Source organism: Siphateles boraxobius, unplaced genomic scaffold, assembly GCF_051911475.1.
Source record: "Siphateles boraxobius isolate OS27281-9 unplaced genomic scaffold, OSU_SipBor_1 46, whole genome shotgun sequence".
Taxonomy (NCBI): Eukaryota; Metazoa; Chordata; class Actinopteri; order Cypriniformes; family Leuciscidae; genus Siphateles; species Siphateles boraxobius.
The window spans coordinates 11,342,483-11,365,259 of NW_027509097.1; the positions used below are offsets into that span (position 1 = coordinate 11,342,483).

At 38.7% G+C, this 22,777-nt stretch overlaps 1 protein-coding gene across 11 annotated transcripts in view; it reads right to left on the reverse strand.

The window, feature by feature from the left end:
• Nucleotides 1-6,169: 6,169 nt before the first annotated feature.
• The window catches only part of arhgap12b (Rho GTPase activating protein 12b), a 50,900-nt gene continuing 34,292 nt past the window's right edge, over nt 6,170-22,777 (reverse strand). For 2 of the 11 annotated variants that reach the window (XM_077200794.1, XM_077200795.1), the window contains exons 3-19: nt 22,169-22,429; nt 21,047-21,187; nt 20,864-20,944; nt 20,058-20,183; nt 17,036-17,107; nt 16,706-16,767; nt 15,631-15,712; nt 15,084-15,206; nt 14,253-14,354; nt 13,305-13,403; nt 13,114-13,216; nt 12,917-13,033; nt 12,699-12,797; nt 12,528-12,605; nt 11,976-12,110; nt 10,981-11,086; nt 6,170-8,030 (exon numbers count right to left, since the gene is read on the reverse strand). In XM_077200794.1, the coding sequence (XP_077056909.1) occupies nt 7,856-8,030; nt 10,981-11,086; nt 11,976-12,110; nt 12,528-12,605; nt 12,699-12,797; nt 12,917-13,033; nt 13,114-13,216; nt 13,305-13,403; nt 14,253-14,354; nt 15,084-15,206; nt 15,631-15,712; nt 16,706-16,767; nt 17,036-17,107; nt 20,058-20,183; nt 20,864-20,944; nt 21,047-21,187; nt 22,169-22,429 (1,962 nt within the window). In that variant the 3' untranslated portion in view covers nt 6,170-7,855. Of the gene's footprint in view, nt 8,031-10,980; nt 11,087-11,975; nt 12,111-12,527; nt 12,606-12,698; nt 12,798-12,916; nt 13,034-13,113; nt 13,217-13,304; nt 13,404-14,252; nt 14,355-15,083; nt 15,207-15,630; nt 15,713-16,705; nt 16,768-17,035; nt 17,108-17,513; nt 17,586-20,057; nt 20,184-20,863; nt 20,945-21,046; nt 21,188-22,168; nt 22,430-22,777 lie in introns of all 11 variants that reach the window. The other 9 variants (XM_077200797.1, XM_077200796.1, XM_077200800.1 and 6 more) reach the window with 9 other exon arrangements.

A 22,777-nucleotide genomic window follows, 5' to 3' on the forward strand; every position in this document is an offset into this window, starting at 1 on the left:
ATCGCGAAATAAGGATATGAAAGAGGTCGGTCTGGGTGAAGAGAATGTCCGTCGATTGTGCGAACCTGATCAAATGCATTTTTCAGCGTTTCATCTCAGGACTGCTCCAGAGGAAAATCATCGCGTTCTGAAAGATCTCTCCTTTCAATCGCGCTCCGTTCCTCTGAAACAGGCTCCGATGGTCCCGGAACAGCCTCTCCTACCTGAGCAACCGCCTTCTTCCCCCGCTTCCTTTTCGTCCCAGAAGCACCCGCACACAAATGACCCAATAACGTTTTAAACCCTGGCCAATTGGTCCCCAAAATCAGCGGATGCCGGAGGTGCTGACTAACAGCCACCTCTAAACTATGCTTTTGTCCCCTGAATTGGATAATGACTGGCATTAAAGGGTCTTCCATCACCTCCCCGTGCACACACCTCACATTAACCGCGTGGCTCTTATCCAATGCCTCGGATTGCATCAGGCATCAGGCACCCTCACTGTGCTCCGTAGTGCTCCCAGACCTCCACCTCGGCGCTGGTCGGGGTGTAGCCGTTCCTCGAAATCTGGGAGCAGGAACAGGAGGAGAAGAAGAAGAGGGAGAAAAAAAAGAAGAAGAGAGAGAAGACGATGGCAGGGTTTCACTGACCCCTAGGCACGCCACCAGCTGGTCCTCCGCCAATTGGATGGCCTGATCCGGCGACCTCGGGCAGTGGCACTGGACCCACAGCGCAGTCTTCTTGGGCAGCCTTGCCACGAACTGCTCCAGTACCACCTGATCGATCACTCCCTCGACGTCGCGACCTCCGGCCTTCAGCCACTTGCGGCACGCGTCCCGGAGCTGCTGCGCGAAAACGAAGGGTCGGCCAGACTCCCCGAGTTCTAACGACCGGAATCGCTGTCTGCTTTCCTCAGGGGTCCGACTGACCCGCTGGAGGATGGCGCGCCTCAGGTCCTGAGAGACCAGGAGGTTTTGGACTGGCAGTTGTTGTGCAGTGATCTGCGCCTCCCCGGACAGCAGGGGAATCAGACGCACTGGCCAGTCTGACAGGGGCCCCCAGCCTCGGCCGTTTTCTCGACCAAGTCGAGGAATGCCTCCGGGTCGTCATGAGGCCCCATTTTGTGTAGCGGAATAGACACGGCCGAGGCAGCAGCTGGTGTTGAGGGGGCGGCCCGAGCCTCCCGGTCTATCCAACTCCGGAACAGCTCGCGGTCCTCTCGTTGGGCCACGAGGAGCATCTCGAACCTCCGTTCTTGCTCCTCTTTGACATCCAGCAGGGCCAGATGTTGTTCCTGGTGGAGTCCCGCGAGCGCGTGGATGATGTCCTCAAGTGGCGACGGAGATGATCTGGCGGCGGCTCCTTCTTCCATCCCGGGTTTCGGCACCAGTGTAATAATATTCAGGTTCAGTATTGTGAGGATAGAAGAAGACAAGGGTCGGTGTGACTGGTTCTTGTGCACTTTATTTAGAAAATAAACAAAAAGGTAAGAAAGTTGTGCGAGGCGCGCCTTCACCATAGGTAAACTATAACACTCGTCAGGGAAAATAAACAGTCCTTTAGCAGGAAACAACTCAGTCCATGTGTGTACAAGTCCCCAGTCCTTCTCTCTCCCCGAACTCCCGTACCGCCCGGCTTTTATCCGGTCTCCCCACGCCAATCAATGCAATCAGAAACAGGTGTTCGTCATTTTGCACTTGACCTACTTTCTTACCGCTCGGCTCCGCCCCCGTTCCTCCGCTGCAGACTTCGCTGAACCACGCCCCCCTCACTACAATGAGTAATAAGGAAGAATGGTGATCAAAGGGATAGTTCAAGCAAAAATGAAATTTTTTTCATCATTTATTCACCCTCATGTTGTTCCAAATCGGTCTGAGCTTCTTTCTTCTGTTAAATACAAAAGAAAATCTTATGAAGAATGTCGGTAAGCAGCCCAGCCCAGATAGCATACATATCATAGCCTGGGCCAACTAAGGGCAACATATGGATCAGTTCTGGCAGTGGCAAAGGTCATATGGGCCGTATCTGGCCCACACACATCAAGCCGGTTTCAGTTCGAGTTAAGACATTGACTTCCATTGATGGGTGCCGTCAACTGTCTGGTTACCAACTTTAAAATGTCTTATTTTGTGTCCAACAGAATAAAGAAACTACAGGTTTGGAACAACTTAAAGGTGAGTAATGATACATACAATTTTAATTTTGGGGTGAACTATCCCTTTAAATAATTGCATGTGTTTCAGACAGCAATTAAAGACCAATGAAAGACGTGAGAAATATTAATAAAAACAGTAACGTCTAATTCAAAGTCAATGGTGGCTACGGCCCTGTTTAAGGATACAAATTTAAAAGGGAAAAAGCTGCATGTATGAGTACAGAAACCTAATTGATGTTTAACATTACACGCCTGTTCTGTACCTCTCCGAGCTGCTATCTTCTCAGCAAAACTGCACTATAAAGAGGCTGCAGCACCTCAGATCATAAATCATCAAGAGTAGGGTGTGAAGAGATTGTGTGAGTGTGTGTTCTTGTTAGGGTAAGTGTTCGAGCTAAACTCACATGAGCAGCAGTCATAACACCAGCGCGAACACCCATCATTTATCACGCACACGCTCGCGCATCAAGCCTATGATTTCATAGGCCTTAATTAAAAAGGCACACAGCACTATTTATAAGTCTGATCGTCACTAAGTAGCACTAATAAGGATGTTAGTTGAAGAAACACATATTATTAAGCCTTAGGAGAAGCAGGGGCTCTGCTAGCATGCACACATGCTAATAAGCTGCTGACGGGGTCTAACACCACTCCACGGGCCTGAACAGGATTAATCAGCCTGTAAAAGAGACCCACACACGGCTTCCTGCAAGGACACCGAGGCTAAATCAGCAGTTGGAGACAAACTAATTAAAGGGGGGAGAGAGACCGAATCACTAGAGACTAGTGAAGAGAGGCATTGCTTCTAAATTACTGTCAGTCTTATTCACAAGATGCCTGGCTTAGAGGGTTTCAGACTGTCTATACCCAGAATGTTTAAGCTGATGTATGTGGAATTTTAAAGCTGTAGTGCTCTTTGCTTCTCATTTAACTTTTGAATCCAACTCCTGTCTACACTTTTCTTTGTGTAAGAATTCTGTCCTATTTAAAGCTGCCATTGGCTATATGCATAGCCTATGGGATATTGTACAAAATGGGTGTCATTTGTATCCTTCATATATGTGTAAAAAAGGAAAGAAAGAAAAAAAAAGATTAGTTAAAGCCAGCTTTATTTTTCTAAACACATCAGCAAACCTTATTTTAAATTGTTTTTTTTAACCCTAACCCATTCCATAAAATATATATTTTTTGTTTAGTAAACAATTGATAACTAAAATATGTATATTTGCAGAAATATCAGTGTTAATTCAGTGTACATGACCCCGTTTTCAACTAAAAACAGAAAACTTTTTATGCGTTTTGGCCGTTCATTTTGGGGGCCTGAAAACGCAAACTTTTGAAAACGGGTTTCAAAGTGCAAGTTTTTGAAAATTATACTGTTATCATCTCCCTATGAACTTCAAAAGCGGGAATTTGTGAAACCGGTGACGTCATGCGCATGCATATCAGTCTATAGACTCCTATAGTGTTTCTTTTCAAAGCGACAATTGCCAACTACTGGCCTGGCATGCATAATACAGCGTTTTTAGTCATTTTCCTGGATGCGTGTGAATGGGATTGTTTTGATAATGTTAATTCGTCTGTACGCTAAAGATGCAAAGGAATTTTTTTTCGTTTACATCATACCCTAAGAAGCACCATATAATTTTCAAGCCTTGTAATGTCAAGTTTAATTGTCAGCCCTTTTACCTTTCTTAAGGCCTCATATCTCAAAGTATTCATTTATCTAGGAATGGCACAGTGCCATATGTGAACACTTTAATATTATATGTCTGATAGAATGTTTGACATCTTCCAAAATTAAAAAGGAGCAACTTGTCCGGCACTCTGGAAGAGGCACCCATTTCTTATAAAAGACCAGCATATTGGCACACTCTCCAGCAGCCTCATGCTGTAGCTACTCTATAAAACTCTGGCCAGGGTTCTTCAGGTGTTCTTTTCTGCAGGATTTACAAGCTCTTAATGCTGGGTCAGATGATGGAGTACGGATAAACCAATCAGGCTTCACCCAGGATGAGTAAATGGACATGCAGATGGGTCCATTATCTGTCAGGCTCGTATGATACAGCAGCTCTATATTTACGGCCTACTTAATGGGGTTGATTGTATTAGTGCACATGGAGGGGGAATGGCTCTATCACAGACATAGTATTTCCAGCTTTGTGCAATTACCTTATGTAAATCCCGCATGCAGCGTCTATTTAAAATGCATTGAATTTCCCAATGCAAAACCATCAAGTCCAACCATGCGAACTTCATTAATACCAAAGCATGGGCAGATAACATTTGAAGTACTGCTATGATTACTTTAGCCAATGCCCGTGTGCATTTGTTTTTTTTAAAGCATACTTGAGATGGTATTTGCAAAGACTTTCTAAATGAAGCATTTAAGCACAGTAGCCTCAGGAGTGTCTTAAGTGAGGAACAAGCGCAACTTTACATGAAAGTACCATCAATATTTACACAATTGCCTTATAAAGGACAATTAAGGAGAGGAAATGGATTGCAGCATCATGTTTGTTCTGTATTCGGCATGGGTTACATCTCTGTGCAAAATTTGCATTAATGGTCAATAATTTAGCACAAGAGACATCTTGAACAATACCACATTCTACTACATTTAATGCTTAAAGTTACACAGCAGACGGATGCTTATCAGCTACTATGACATTCCTATAAATGTCATTCAGGCTGCATGCATAAAGATTTACAGCCCACGGGAGTTTACATTTATATATGGGCCTATAATAGTAGTTACCATGTCAAATAAAATGTTTTCATATGCCCTCCCCATACATGAAAATTACAAGTTGTGTTGCTGTCAAAGATGAATGTGATTGGATTTTAGAAAATGTGGTTTTTTTTCTTGATCTGATAGGCTCATTCAGCCGGTTTTAACAACAGCGAAATTTTTACTTCTTATCAGAACAGTTGCACAAAGCAGCAAATGCATGACATTTTTCCATGTGTGTTTTAATGAACACAATTACTCAGTTTAGTTGGGGCTCCAAAACAGAGATATGAAAATGAATCCCAGTACAAACGAATTCAGAGAAGACTCGATTATCGTTTATGAAAGTCTTCAGTCATATACATGCTTTAGGCATACAAACATGTTCTTGGTCAGAGTCTGTCATTCATTCTGATCAGGTGGCAAGATGCAGCAACATAGAAAATGATATGTGACATGTAGAGGGGGAAAAATAGAGAAGAGTCAAAGTCATGAATGTTTTATGGGTCATAATGGCTTTCTCATATTTCCTCACCACACTTTGGCCTCCACGGACACACAAGACCAGGGGTTTTCCTGGCACCTCTGCCCCACAGACACACAGCAGCATATGGTGTGCAATTCAGACACCTCTAGGGCCCTGGCTGCAGCAGAGTGTGGTCTGAGCTATGAATTATGGATATGAGCTAATTGTTTTCTCATTTGGAAAGTCTTGCTCTTTTATAGTCGCCATAGCTCATGGTTTCTAGCAGGTGTTTGATTTGATCACCAACCAGTTTCGATTCTGTCATTTTCCATGTCACTTTTTCACTGATTAAAGGTGGTCCTGTCTAGAAAAACAGAGTGAGTTATATATAGCTGCACTGTAAAAAACAGAAAAGAAAAAAGTTTTAACTTAAAGTTTTTGTTCTGCCTTAAATTTTAAGTGTAGTCAACTCAAATATCCAAGTTGTCACTGAAATTTCACATTTCAAGCTGACTAAACTTAAAATTTTAAGGCAGCACAAATACTTTGCTGAAATAACAAAAAAAAATTAATGTAACTTAACTAAACATAAATTTAAGGTTTAATGAGAATATTTTGCTAAAGTGTGGTTTAAATCAAAGTAATTGCGCAAGTGTTTACTGAAGCTACTGAAGAAAGGGTTTAAAAACACAGAAAAGCTCTGCTCAAATAAACAGGATTTATTTTTGTATTATAAATCACTGTATTAAAAGGAAGGAAACAGTTGATAGTTCCCTGCATCATTTCATATTATCAGTTTCTGCAATATTGAGATGAATGACACATGAACACTAATAACTCAGGCATTATCACTTTAATATTATCCATGAGTTTTTGTGTTTTTAATTAGGATTAGACATCAATTTCAGAAATAGCAGTTAGTCTGAAAATTACATTCAAAATGTGCAGTTCACAATGCGTGATGACATCACCCCTCCCTCGCCTCACATATCACTCATTTCTTTTTTTCCATACATCAACAATATTAGATCTTCTCACTTGTTATTGACACACAACTTCAAGCCATTACACTTCAACTATTATTGGTATTTTTCTTTGTACAACAGGGTTCAAGTTCTTGTTGAAGTAGTCTGTACATATACTTTCTGAATTTGGTTAAAAACAAGACAAAGGCGGCGTTTACCATGCGTACCTTCAGTTAACACTAACTGCAGTACTATTTCCAGTACCATCCTGTCAATTTGTTATCAAGCAGCTTTCCATCCAAGGGCAGAGCAGGAAACCGGAGATGAATATTTTTCGGTATTGATTTGAAACTGTGTAAGGCCTAAATGCCGATATAAGCATCTCACCTTTCTTTTTCCAGTCAGCCCGAGAGATACGAGGCTGAGAGACGAGCTCTCTGACTGTTTTTGAGACGTCTTGCTTTTGAACTACACAACATATATAAGGTTCACATCTGGAAAACAACCTGTTTCTCCTGCATACTGTTACACAATTCGGCACAACACAGTCCATTTATTCCAAGGAAACAACACAGGTTTGACCTCAAGCATGTAAAAGTCCTGATATTTCATTAAAGGGAGGGCATTGAATTAAAAAGGAGTTTCTCTGTTGGATAACACAAAAGACACAAGTGTGATGAGCATGTCTGTTATCCAGTAGCGTGACGTCCTGAAGCTAGAGGCACATGGCCTTTCCGGTAAACTTTAGGGAAGTGCAGATGGAGGGCAAACATGGGTGGATATGGAGAAAACACTCTGGGAAAAAAAAGAAATTTTTCTCAGAGCCTTTCCCATTTGAAACAGGATTTCTGTCCTAATACTGATTATTAATCACTGTCCATTTTAATCGACCCCATTATCCGTCGGTCAGTAGTCATTTTCAAATAATACTGTCTCCTAATACAGTGCACTTTCAGCTTATTCCACAGGAAAAAAATGAAGAAAACAAAAACTCTGAGTCAGAGAGAGCCCAGATACAAGTCAGACACGTGTCTCAATGAATGAAACCCTAAAATCAGTTTTACTTTTAAACATTTCACAGCAAAAAAAACTCAATCTGGTGAGACTTGAAAATGTCTGCTCAGTCAGTTTTCATTCTAGTCGTCAATACTGGCTAAGATGAAGTCCATTCCAGTTCCCAACTTAGGAAAATATTCAAATTTCACCCCAAAAAAGAGTGCATAAAGGAAACTAATGACCATCCATAATTGTCCAAAAGTCCATCCAGCTTATTCTAAGCCAAGGAATGACGATCCAAATGGGAAAAAGGAAACATTTTGTATATCCTCAGAATAAAAAAAAACAAAAAAAACATTAAGTGCATAAATAACCTTCTTGTATTCATTTTCTTTGCTTATATCCAGTCATAAGTCACAGTAAATCCACTCATGTTTGTTTATATACACTTTTAGGCTTGGTCCACAGCAGTGGTTCGTGTTTGTGCGATGGATATGAGATGTTAAAACTTCTGACATTGTGTTCTCTGGATTGAATTTCAGGTGGTGTCACTTAGAGATGTTCTACCTCCCAAAAATGTTCTCATACTCCAGAAGGATGAGTTCTACAATCTGGTTTTGATAGACCATATGAACCGCCATATTGCCCGTCTCAATCTCCGGCCTCAGCAGGGTTGGGCCGAACACGATAGCCACGCTCTGGGTCGTCATCCTGTTCACCTCGCCGTGATCTATCACTCTGAAAAACAGAGAGAGAGTCTGAGAGTCTTCCCTTGCTTTCCTGTAAATTGGTTTAAAAAAATGTAACCATCGTCAACAGAAGAGTTTCATTTTTTGCCACCAAAGAGCGTCCGTTTGTCTGACAAACAAATCACGAAAGGTGAATTTGTAGCAGGTAAATGCATTTCTATTTTGCCAGCGATTTTACTTTTAAATAAATATGTTTTTGTATTGTGCTTAAATTACATAAATACAGATGCCTTTTCCCTGCAACAGCAAAATGTCAGACTGTAATTTTTCTGGAACGCTATGCATTCCATCCTCCATTTTGAATTACAGTAGACTGAGAGCCATTTAAATGCAAATGGAGCAAAGGCAAATGTCATTGTGCGTGTTTGATATAGCAATTACGATAGAGACTCAACGCCGGTCTCAAATTACATTCAGAATTACACAGTAAGGCACATCATACAACAACATGGGGAAAATGATTCACTCTATATGTACAGATAAAATTGAGTTTTCTTTGTATATTTCCCACTTCATTTTAACTTTGAGTTGATTTAAAGAAGCCTAAAGTAAGTATACTAAAGGTGTGAAAGTGATGTCCCCACAAAAAACATCTTCTGAATTTGCCTTAAAGGATAGTTTACCAAAAAATGAAATTGTCATCAATAACTCATTATCTTGTTGTTCCAATCCTGTATGAGTTTCTTTCCTCAGTTAAACACAAAATAAGTTAATTTGAAGAATGTAAAAAAACAGACAGGTGACATTGACTTCCACAGTATTTTTTTTTTTTTTCATACTATGGATGTCACTGGGTGCCATCAACTGTCAGGATACCAACATTCTTTAAAATATCTTCTTTTGTGTTAAAAAGAAGAAAGTAACTCAAACAGGTTTGCAAGAACTTGAGGTTGAGTAAGTCATGACAAAACTTTCATTTTGAGGTGAACAATCACTTTAAAATGATGTGCATGAACAGACAAGTCTAAATATAGTGTTGTCATTTTAGATTTACAAGAGATTATGGGAATCTCTAAGAGACGGAGCGGGGGACACTTTGGCTGCTGTCCTTCACAAGGCTAAGAGCAAAATTAAAGTTGAGACACAGTAGAAAAGAACAGACCTCACTAGACCAAATGAGACAACTCCCTAAAGAAAGCCCAGAGTGATTAAAGATTCATGTGACTCTCACCTGCCACTGAGGAAGCAGCTTTATAGCTCATGGTTATTTTAAGGTTTGGAATGGATGTGATAACAGAGGTGGAGTTAACAATTTATAGTTATAAAAAGATGCTTCATAAACCTAAATTGACAAGAAAGATAAAAGAGCCGTTTTAGTTATGGTTTAAAGACTGGATTGCCTCTTGAAGCACAACAGCATGATGCCTAAAAAGACCAGTACACTACTGGTCAAAATTTTAGTTTTTGTGTTTTTTTTTTAAGAGAATAAATGTATACTTTTATTCAGCAAGGATGCATTAAATTGATCAAAAGTGACACTTAAGACATTTAGCATGTTACAAAAGTGTTTATTTCTATAGAATATGTTGTATTCATTAAAGTATTCTGAAAAAATACTAAGTAGTACATGTGATGAGAATCATGTGACACTGAAGGCTACAGTAATGATGACTGCTGAAAATTTGCTATCACGGGAATAAATAACATTTTAATATATATATGTATTTTTTTTTTTAAATCAGAAATCAGTTATTTTCAATTGTGAGGCTATTTTACAACACTGTTTTTTTTACATTATTTTCTTAGTGAACTTAAGAGACTTCTTTCAAAAACAATAAAATATATTACTACAAAGTTTGGACGGTCGAGTAATTCAATTATGTACTCAGGTATTTTTTTCAGCAATTTATTGCAGACATAAATAATTAATTGATCAGATATTCAGGCAGTTTATCTGAATTTTTTTTATTTATCGGTCAATATTGGATATGTACTTGTGCATGCTCATATCCTCTATTTTTACATTTAGGTTATATTTGCCAACATCTAAAACTTAATCTTTAAAAACATAATAATTTCATAAAACTGTTAAATGTAATCTTTATCAAATCTCAAAAGATTTTTTTTTTAAATTCGCTTTAAAAAAGTTGATTTTAGTATTTAGTGTTTTATTTATTTAGGCAAAATAGTATATTTATTATCAGCCAGAATTGTAACATCAGTGCATTCCTAGTCAAACAAAGTAAGAAAACATTTGAAATATCAATCAGTCTGTTCCTGTCTAAATGGGCAGATCTATGTCAGAAAGAGGACATCACGTCATGCTAATACTCAACACAAGATGACGTATACTAAAAGAGCAACAGCAACATAACAGTTGCGTTCTCCACATCTGCCGTTTCCTGTGAAGCTCCCAAGGTTGATGTCACAGTCGAGAGCTGTTTACACAGGCCGTTAACTAATTGAATTACATTCCTGCAGCATCACAATCGCAGACCTGGATTAACCACAGCACCTCACGCTTTCCTCCATACAGCCCTTCATGTTCTCTCTCTGTCACTGTCATCTGCTCTCTCTGTGGCTCGTGCATCACACACACACCCCAGTGCCAATGGCCATGCATCAGTAGGATGTGGTGTAGACCCTCCCTCCAGTCTCTTCCTGTCCCACTCTCCTGCTCCACATCTCTATCTCTCTCTCTCTCTCTCTCTCTCTCTCTCTCTCTCTCATAATGATGTAGCTGGCTAGTCTCCAGGTCTGTCCCAGTAATGGATACAGTGAGGTAACTCGATAGAGGCTTGCTGTGCAGAGCACCGACCACACCCTCCTCACCTCCAACAATCACACACACCAACATGGCCCCAAATCAATAATGTATGATAATGGCTTGGAAAGGAAGGCTTATTAACTCAAAATGACAAACCAATCCTGGCAATAAATGGCCCAGTGTATAATACATAAAAGTTCCAGTAAAAACAATGTCAGGTGCAGTTCCTTACCTTTTTAGGTGTTTAAATAACGCTTTCATTGTTTCCTGATTGGGTTTTGGCAACTGTTTGATCAAGTCTTTTATGGATTGGACGCGCTGCTTGTAATCTGAGTTTTCTGAAAAACAAGCAAAATGAAAAAGAGCAGGATTAGGATACGGCTGAGAATGAGATGCTCTGGATAATCCAGCTCTGGGAACTGGAAAAACTATTTCTCCAAATAAAACTGCTCCCTCTTGTGGTTGATTATTCTTCTGGGTGTATAATAATAAATGCCGTTTCCTTAATAATAAGAGCATTTAAAGAACAATTTTTACACTACCGTTCAAAGGTTTGGGATCAGTAAGATATATATTTTTTTATATTATACTTTTATTCAGCAAGGATGCATTCAATTGATCAAAAGTGACAGCACTGAAAAAAGTATCAGGTTTTCCACAAAAATATTACGCAGCAACTGTTTTCAACATTGATAATAATAATAAATGTTTCTTGTGCAGCAAATCAGCATATTATAATGATTACTGAATGATCATGTGACACTGAAGACTAGAGTAATGATGCTGAAAATTCAGCTTTGCCATCAAAAAGGAATAAATTACATTTTTAAATATATTTTAAAAAAGTTATTTTAAACTACAATATTTCACAATGCAAAGTGTACTATTTATAATTTTCACTGTATTTGTGATCAAAGAAATGCAGCGTTGGTGAACATAAAAGACTTGCCGACCCCAAACTTTAGAACAGTATCGTACTTGAATAGAAGCATCTTCATTTTATTTAGGTTTAAATTTGAGTTTAATCCCATGATTTCAGATCTCTGAACCCCTCAGTATATTTTAAATTAAAAAGTGAAATGAAGACAAAAACAAAATGAATAATTTCTGAGCTGCTCAAAATTTTCCAGCTCATATGAAACCTAGATACAACTGTTTGTGAATCAATCAAACAAGTACTTGTCTTAAATAAAATATTTTCCCAAACAGAGAAATGAAAGAACTTACTAATGGCTTCGACAAAGTCATTAAAGGATGTGTAGGTGAACAGAGGCTCTGGAAGCTCCCGGAAAAACATCTTCAGAGCACCTGTAGTCACGTGGATATCCTCCCATTTACTGTCTTCCAGATTCAACTTTTCATCTGCAGACATATAACACACACTTTATAACACGGAGAAACCTATATACCACTGGATAAAGCATGAGTCAATTTCTGTCTGAACCGTTTGTTTTAGAATAATTTATATGCTATTATATATAAATTAGCTTACATCTTGAAATTTTGAGTCTTAGTTTTATTAATTTTGTTATAGGCTTTTGCCATTTTTTTATCATTATTATTTCTGTCCTTTTGCATTTATTTTTATTTCAATTTAGTCATTTTAGTACTTATTTTATTTTAGTTAGATGCTAAGGCAACAATTTAAATGATCTAATATTTATATTTCATTTAAGCTTCATTTCAAATGACTGGAAATAATTCTTAATAGGTTTGATTTTAGTTTTAGCTAACAATAACATTGATTTGTGAGACCTGTTTGCGAGATTGTATCCCTACCATGATTGACGGCAAAGCGCAATTTCTGTATGACGGCCAGATTTCCACTGACTCTGTACAAGCCATCAACATTTAAGCCTGAGAAAAAGATGCAGAGAAATGAGACAGGAAGTGGATGTTGTCACAGAATGACAAGTCAAATCACAATCAATGAGACACACAAATAAGTACCTGTATTCTCCACATGCTCAATGCACGTCCTGACAAAATTAGGCACAGAAGTGCCTTCTCTCTGACACAAGGCAGTCAAACTGCAGCCAAACACTTGATCTGAGAACAGACAGGAGGGTTACCAGAGGTGTCTTCTAACAGAACCACTTCCTCTTTATGTACATAATTCACAAATGCTTAAAAAGTCTTGTTAGCTGCTTTATATCAGGGTGTGTTACCTTTTATGTAGCCCTTGTCCCTGACAGCCTGTAAGGTTGGTCTCCGTGTGAGAAACTTCTTCAGCTTCACTCTGGTCTTCTTCTGTTCAGACGACTCCATGCTGGGGTTCTTCACTACTGCGCAAACACACACAGGACTCAGCACAAACCCTATATATGCAGTTATGATTTATTTGACAAATTTATGTCCTCTGTACCTCTGTTTTTCTTTGAGTCTCTGGGGTCTTTCTCTTTGTCGTGTTTCTCAGTTCCAGGAGACTCAGGCATGTCCTCTTCAATGGCTTCATCAGACTCCCACGCCTACAACACATGCATCATCATTACAGAATGTGATTTTGAATAGTTTATTTCATATTTTTGCACGGTGTTGTGTGTGTATTCCACTCACATGTGTGTTGATGGTTTCAGAAAGCGCTCTGAACCAGTCATTAATAACACTGTCAATCTCAGACTGAATCAGCAGCTCTGTGCCCACTCGTGTCTTCAGCTGCGGGGGTCAAAGTTCATTTCAGGTCAGTGGGATTATATTAGGCGAAGGCAGGTGTCAGGACAGATTCCGTTACAGTAAGAAATATTGGTCACACTTTGGATTAAGGTCCAATTCTCACTATTTACTATGACTTCTGCTTCAATAAACTCCTGCTTATTAATAGTTAGTAAGGTAGTAGTTAAATTTAGGTATTGGGTCGGATTAAGGGATATAGAATATGGTCATGCAGAATAAGGCATTAATATTTGCTTTATAAGTACTAATAAACAGCCAATATCCTAGTTATATACATGCTACTAGTCTACATGCTACTATATAAGCAACTAGTGACAATTGGACCATAAACCAAAGTGTTACTGAATACAGTTAATCTCATAATATTATAAATGTATAGTTGCTATGTTGCTTGGCAATCATAAACATGCTGCAATTACGCTAATGTAACTGTATTACAGTAGGCTACCTGATTAATAAAATAATTTTCATTACTAATAACTCGCATAATATCTAACAAATACTAAATAACTAATAAAATAAGAAATAAATAAGCTATTTGTTTAACACTGTTTTCTTATAGTATTGCTTTTGCCGTTAATACAAATATGTATTATTAAAGTAATAAGCCAGTAATGGTAAAATTACTTTGAAATACAGTAATTTGACCAGGGTTAAGAGTTCTAGGCAATGTAAAAACAACCTGTACAAGTGATAAAATCACTGTAACCAACAGTATCTCAAGGCTTTTTGCTTCATCTTCTACTAATTCATCAGGAAATTGCTAAAAAAATATTTACAACAATGTTGAAGATATTGAGAAATACAGAGGTAAAATCAGCTAACTCTCACCTCAATTACATGTTTCTTGCTGGACTTTTCTTTGGACGCCCACTCGACCGAACCTCCTCGGAGGTCCACTGTGAATTCCGGTTTGGACTGGTTGCCTCCAAACTGTAACAACAAAGGTAAATTAAACAGCTCAGTTTAAATCCAGGGCACTCTCCATTAATTAATCATCATCTGTGAGTTATTTAGGATTGTCTTTAGTCCAGTGCTGTTAAACGTGAGCTATATTGTTGTTCCTGTTCAAAAAGCGAGTTACGGAGCACGCTACATTTTAAGTCTCAATTAGTTATGGGTGCCAGGGAATATCCACTAATAGGTTAGACTTGAATATTAAATTCACAATGCACACGCTTCACTGTTTTATAATTCATGGCCCAGGTTTGCAAAGAACATTCTCATATTTTGCTTTGCGCAATGCTAAGCTCCACTTTGTATGTTGTGATAATACATTCAAATAGCATAAAATAAATGAGTCTGATTATGCAGAAATGCATGCCAGCAAACATAAGGTTCTTAGTGCATCCATTTTCATTTACTAACTCAAATTCAGCCTCTCTTGCAGGAGGAACTGACTTCAAGCACAAAGCAGAAAGTAGAACGTGCACAAATAAAATGGGAGACAAGCTGCCCTGCTCAGCTGATCTCAGAACAGCTCTGCATCACATAACTTAAATGAAATTATAATTATATAATGAAATTAAATGATATCAAATACCATACATTTCTATCCTATTTAAAACCATTACAAATTGCAGTCATCTTTAATCTGAGCAAAACTGTTCCTAGATCAGCATAGAGGGCACATTCATTCAGTTCAGAGAGGCTGACACATACACAAGGAGCCCGGCCGCGTCTACAGTGCGTATAGGACACGGCAGGCCGGGGCTTAATCGAACGCTTCCAGTTACTTAGCAATGAAAGGAGGAGTTCAGGAAAGGAACCATTGCGGCAGTACGACTTTGAAGAGACAGAAGAGATGAAAGAAAGGAAAAGAACATAAAGAGAGTGATGATGCATGAAAACACACTCACAACACACATGGGAGATATAAACGAAGGAGAGAGGTACAAATCGCCAAGAGAGCTAATATTTATAGTAAATCTGAATACTACTTTATTACATAAAAGCATCCATGCGTCTTTCCGTTCACACTTGTTGAGTGCTGAATGCAGTTTGCACAGTACACTCCTGCATAAATGCAGGCAAATTTGCGGCAGACTATGGAGGAGCCTGCCAGTATTCAAAGCATGTCTATTGAAATTACGCTGTCAACTGTTACTACAGACTACCAAGGTCAAATACACTGAACTATCAATCAATTCAAGAGGAAAATTGCACATTTGCCCCAGAGCAATGGGCCATTGTAAACTAGGATACATACCCAGCTGGTGGCGCTGCCCTGACCCTTTGCAAAGAGTAAAGAGGATCCCTGGAGGACAGTCCAGGTGGAGGCCCAATTCTTCCTGCAGGACAATAAAACAATAAGAGCATCTGTGTCACTATTCTAAAGTTCAAATGAGAAATTAGGAAAGGGAATCACCAAGAACTGGATAATATGTTTTTTAAGTGCTCCTATTATGATATTTTAAAGGCTCCTAATTTTGTTTTGAAGGTCTCCTAAAATAGGTTTACATGCATCCAAGGTCAAAAAACAATAATTTTCTCATAATATATATCGCAGTATCCCCTCTTTTCTCACAGTGTCTGAGACGATTTGATCAAGCATCAACCCCTTCTTTTACTCTGCTCTGATTGATCACACTGTTCAGAAAACAGAGCATGTTGGAAACAAAACGTCCATTGCCATATTTGAATTTCAGCTCCGGAAGCTTCATCGGCACTTGCATACACACACAGTGATCCGAATAGTAATGATGACGCCGGTTTTACCGTATCAAGTCCTCATTCTTAGAAAAAGCAAGTAAAGTGGATTTGGTTTTGCAGTGCAGAAAACAGCGCCTTCTTGACATGTTGACAACACGAACCAAACTCTTCCAGTTTCAGCTACAGCTACAGTGTTTGAGGGCGGGTCAAAGTAGACGTTGTTTGCGAACAGCCAATGAGGACCATAGGCTGGCATTATGCAAATGTGTTACAAACCTGCATAGGTTTGTAACAGGAAGTGAGACTGAAATTACTGAAAACTCGCTTCGGCAGTTCAGAATTTATTCTTTTAGGAGAGAATAACTTTATTTGTCGTTTACTTTGATCTTTGAAACTTTGCAGACCTTTTATATTCACAAACTGCTGCATTACATACTGCATTAAAGGTAATATTTGATTAACCACTTTAATGACCATTTTTCAATTTAGCAAAATTCATTCTCTGTAGCATCAACCAATATTAGAGACCAGAAAAAGGCTTTTTCTTTTAAGAAAAAATTAAATACAGCATAATGCATATATAATACTATTTTATTATATCTATTTCCCCACACCTATTAAAGATAAATTACCTGACTTTCTTGCCATGTTCAGTGATCTTGGTGACATTGAGAACACCACACTTTTCTGAGGGCTACAGAGAGGAGAAAAATGAATAAAAATGAAAAGAAAAAAAAATCAAAGGGAAACCGATTAAACAAAAAGTAAATAAGTACATAAAATAAGAATACTGTATTATTATAATGATTATAATACTATATAGTAAAAATGATTATTAGCAGTAGTATTTAAATTAGGCAATTTAAATTGCATTGTTAATTCTAATGACAACATGCATTTAAAAGAGAACTGAATGTTACTACATTGAAAAGGCACATTCACAGGTTATGGGTTATACTAACGGTAGAGGGGTGTTTTGGTGAAGAGGGGCAGGAGTCTGATTCAGGAGAGTTGTGTTTGGCATTTACAGACTCCTGTAAGTCATAAAGCAGAAAACGTGCAGTGTTAAACAGGGTTAGAGGATGAATATAAAAAGAGGTTAGATCCATTCTGAAGGTAGTTAAGAATTTCCTAAGAGAAAAGGGCTGGTGTTTACATGGCAGATAATGGTTATCTCAACTCTTGAATTATTTGTAAGAACTTGGACAAGATGTTGTTGACATGTTAGTAATAAAAGAAGTTAGTATAAAGGCAGCAGACGCAAGCATACACAAAATAAGCACACCCAGATAAATCATGTACAAATCACGAAGAGCACATTTTGAGCAGGTTTTGATTAACCCAACTGATTTATTTCTTTGATTCGCATGAAAACACTTCAATTTGGGAAGTGAAGAAATCAAGAAGTCTGATTGGTTACAGCATAATGAGGTGACTAACTTCTCTGTACAGTGACAGACCGAAGCCCCCGGTGAGGCGGTTCACGCTGAACCATCTGTTTTTGAATGGCAGCTGGAATGAAAACCATTGTGTGACACAAGAGCAACATAATGTCAGACTTGTTTCATTTAGCATCTTTATAGAACCAGCATGATTGAGTGACAAAATAAAATACAAAAGACATGCACTGAGGTTAAGAACTCACACTCTCATATGGGGGAAAAATATGACTTTAACAGCCTTCTTATTCGCTTTTAGGCTATAGTACATGCTGGTTTTCATAGTTAAAGAGGTCCTGAGAGTTTCATAAATGGAGTCAGTGTTTCCCACAGGATTTTGGGAAACTGTGGTGGGTGGACCTCTTTCTCTTAATGAATGGGAAGCAGAAACACCGACATAAAGTTGTGGTGGTCATTGTTAATATTGTGGTGGGCCGCTACAGATAAATCAATGTATGGGAGACATTGGGAGTCAATAATAACAATAAACCCCCAAAAAGCCATAACCCAGGGCAATGAACATCAGAGCAGTTATGTTACTTTCATTAAGTGCTGGTTTATTGGAGTTGTTTGTTTCATTATATATATATAATTAAAAAGTTTGGGGTCGGTAAGATTTACAATGTTTTTAAAAGAAGTCTCTTCTGCTCTCCAAGGCTGCATTTATTTGATTAAAAATACAAAACAAACCCAGTAATATTGTGAAATATTATTTCAATGTATAACAGCTGTTTCCTATGTGAATATATATTAAAGTGTAATTTATTCCTGTGATCAAAGCTGAATTTTCAGCATCATTACTCCAGTCTTCAGTGTCACATGATCCTTCAGAAATCATTCTAATATGATGATTTGATGCTCAATAAACATTTATGATTATTATCAATGTTGAAAGCAGTTGTGTACCATTTTTTAGGATTCTTTGATGAACAGAATGTTAAAAACAACAGCATTTATTGGAAATAGAATCTTTTGTAACATTATACACTCACCTAAAGAATTATTAGGAACACCATACTAATACTGTGTTTGACCCCCTTTCGCCTTCAGAACTGCCTTAATTCTACGTGGCATTGATTCAACAAGGTGCTGAAAGCATTCTTTAGAAATGTTGGCCCATATTGATAGGATAACATCTTGCAGTTGATGGAGATTTGTGGGATGCACATCCAGGGCACGAAGCTCCAGTTCCACCACATCCCAAAGATGCTCTATTGGGTTGAGATCTGGTGACTGTGGGGGCCATTTTAGTACAGTGAACTCATTGTCATGTTCAAGAAACCAATTTGAAATGATTCAAGCTTTGTGACATGGTGCATTATCCTGCTGGAAGTAGCCATCAGAGGATGGGTACATGGTGGCCATAAAGGGATGGACATGGTCAGAAACAATGCTCAGGTAGGCCGTGGCATTTAAACGATGCCCAATTGGCACTAAGGGGCCTAAAGTGTGCCAAGAAAACATCCCCCACACCATTACAACACCACCACCAGGATGCACAGTGGTAACAAGGCATGATGGATCCATGTTCTCATTCTGTTTATGCCAAATTCTGACTCTACCATCTGAATGTCTCAACAGAAATCGAGACTCATCAGACCAGGCAACATTTTTCCAGTCTTCAACTGTCCAATTTTGGTGAGCTCTTGCAAATTGTAGCCTCTTTTTCCTATTTGTAGTGGAGATGAGTGGTACCCGGTGGGGTCTTCTGCTGTTGTAGCCCATCCGCCTCAAGGTTGTGAGTGTTGTGGCTTCACTAATGCTTTGCTGCATACCTCGGTTGTAACGAGTGGTTATTTCAGTCAAAGTTGCTCTTCTATCAGCTTGAATCAGACCTCTAGCATCAACAAGCCATTTTCGCCCACAGGACTGCCGCATACTGGATGTTTTTCCCTTTTCACACCATTCTTTGTAAACCCTAGAAATGGTTGTGCGTGCAAATTCCAGTAACTGAGCAGATTGTGAAATACTCAGACCGGCCCGTCTGGCACCAACAACCATGCCACGCTCAAAATTGCTTAAATCACCTTTCTTTCCCATTCTGACATTCAGTTTGGAGTTCAGGAGATTGTCTTGACCAGGACCACACCCCTAAATGTATTTAAGCAACTGCCATGTGATTGGTTGATTAGATAATTGCATTAATGAGAAATTGAACAGGTGTTCCTAATAATCCTTTAGGTGAGTGTAAATGTCGTTACTGTCACTTTTGATCAATTTAATTCCTCCTTGATGAATACAAGTATTGATTTATTTTATTTATCCCCCCCCCCCCCACCCCCCACCCCCCCCTGAAAATTCAGCTTTGCCATCACAGGAATAAATTACATTAAAAATATTTTCAAACAGAACAGTTATTTTACATTTTAATAATATTTCACAATATTTTACTGTATTTTTTGAGCAAATAAATGCAGACTTTTCAACAAAAAAAAAATCTTACTGATATTTTATGTATATATTACACAAAAGAGAACTGTATTGTGAAGACTTTGGTTGTGCTAAGGAAGAACACTTGTTTGTGTCCAACAACATAGACGTGTACCTTATCAGTGATGTCCAGCACATATGTGCTGTGTCTCCACTTGGTCAGCACAATGGGCTCCTGCTGCTTCCTTTCCAAACTGTGACTTTTAGGAGCTTCTTCAGAGATTGGAGGAGAGAGATTATACTGGGAACAGACAGAGATAAAGTGTTAAAACCATAGATTAAAGCCAGAGCTGACTGGAAATGGGGGGGACGGGGACTCATTGGGGGGTGGGAGGGTTGACTGAGTCCAGGAAGAGGATTTTAAGGGGGGGACGGAGTTCCAGTTCAAAATGTAGACGATTTCCATCTTTTATCCACATAAATAGCCTCCAAACACTATGCAAATTTCATAAATATTTATACACAATTCTACAATGTTTTGAAAAAAAAGTTTTTTTCATTTATATATGAAATAAGTATAGACGGCGATAAAAAACACAGAAAAGAATAGAGAACAGCCGCTGTCGTACCTCTCCCCTCACCGTCCACAGCACCATGTGCGCTCAGCTCCCCTCCTCCGAACATAAGCCCGCCCAACTCGCACAGCCCCCCAGAGCACAGCATGTGTGTGTGTTACATGGAATGAGTGTAAGAGTATGTGTAATAAAAGAAGAGAGTGTGCTCTGATAAACAGTGCCTCTGAGGCACTAGAGACACTGATCTCAACTAACTCGATTAGGGAATCAGGGTTACTTTTAGATTTTCCTGGTAAACCTCCAACTGTCCTGGTTAACACTAAAACTAAAGCAAGCAATGAACACCACATGATTTAAAGACAGGAGAAAAACTGTCTGGGTGTACCTGTGAAAAAGTTGAACTTACTTTTGGTAACTCCCATTCTGAACGGGATCCATCGGCACTATAGTAATACGGCCGTCCTTGTTCATCCACATGCTTAATCCACTACCAAACAAAGAAAAATATAGGTCACATTGTATCATTCATAACAAAAAAGCTGTGTTAATTGGTGTGAGATTTTGGTTTGTAAGTAGCTCTTTCCAGCACCTTTTCATTGGTGTATTCAGACACATAGAGTGTGTGGCCATGTTCATCCAGTTCCTCAGACCAGCCTCTAGGCGGTGATCCGTACTGACTGTCTGACTGACTGGAGTGTGTACTGGGACAGTTCTCCTCAGAGGACAAATGCTAAAGAAGACAGTGGGACAAGAGAATGAGAAAACAAAAATGGCAGACAGACAAAGTGAAACATAAATAAGATAAAAGCATTTATTTAAGTAACTTCGACACTATAGCATGGTGCTAACAACACTGGCAACGTTTTTTATTTCCATTAAATAAACAAATAACATGTATTCTTCGAATGCAATGCAAGTCACTTTGAATAAAAACATGAATGTTACTTTTTCAAAAATTATTTTTATAATAAAATAGTATAATGTTTAAATAGTAATAAATATTATTATTATTATTAACAGCAATAAATAATACATTATTACTATTTTACTATTATATGTAATAAATACAAACAGAATAATAACGATAATAATAGTATTTCAAAAATAATACTACATAATACATTGTAAACTCGATATAGTGCATCATCTGTAACCGATACTATTTTAACTGATAAACAAAATATACCATGTCCCACTTTTATTACACCCAAATTTAAGTTTTCACCACTAGATGGCAGCTATGGACAATGGAAAGAGTGAAACTTAGATCGAAACTTCAGATAAGCCTGTCCTAAATGAGCTCGAAAACGGGTCAAACAATTTACTCCCGTAAACAGACATGCATGGTAGCTCTTACTGTATCCAGAACAACTCAACTAACATGATTTTTGTCATAATATTTGTCACATTATTTTAAATAATAATCCATTATAATAGTATTTCAGTGGAGAATGAGTTGCTCCACTCTGTTCAGTCTGAAGCTGGGTCAACTGCCTTTTGAAGCTTAAATATATGAACAGCATTTTTCAAAGGCTTAAATATAGACTGAAGACCTACTTCAACTTTGGCCTAGTTCAAACTTTCACATGCGCAAGCATGTGGGCTCACAGTCACACTCACATTAGCATAAAGACATATGAAATCAAGATATATTTACACAGTTGACCAACAAGGATTTTTCAGTGTACTTTTTTTCCCAGTTGTTTGTTACCTCCATGTCTCCAGTGTTGGACGTGTCCCCGCGACTGACCCCGTTGTCTCGTGAGCGGGGTGGTTTCCAGGTCCTCTCTTGGGTCGTGCGGTTGTAGTAGAAGCTTCTTCCACTCGAATCTTTGTGCGTTTCCCAGTCACCCAGGATGTGCAGAGGGGAGGAAGCGGGAACAGGTGGGAGAGACGACTGAGAGATCTTCAACTCCTGGAGGTTTGTGTACACGGGGGACTCGGGTCGACCCTGTCCGGTGGGAGATATACCCTGTGGACAAAACAGAGAAAGAGCGGAAAGTCAGAGAAAAATTGTCCTTTTTCAAAAGAAAAAAAAATGTCTCTCCAGTTCTGCATGAACAATCAACATTTTGTTTAGCAGCTTGAATGTAAATGTCTCAAATGATAAGTGCACACATCTGACAAAGCAAGAAGGCCAAGAGAAACAAAAGCAGCTAATAAAACTGATTGATTCTGCCAGGCAGTGAAGAAATTCTGAGAGAGATCCAAGATTCACAGGGGGATCAGAAAAACATCTGCCAATTATTTTATTGATGCTTTCATGGCTGAGTGACAACTGGCTGGACTTCCACGCTGTTCATTTAAAACAACCCATGTT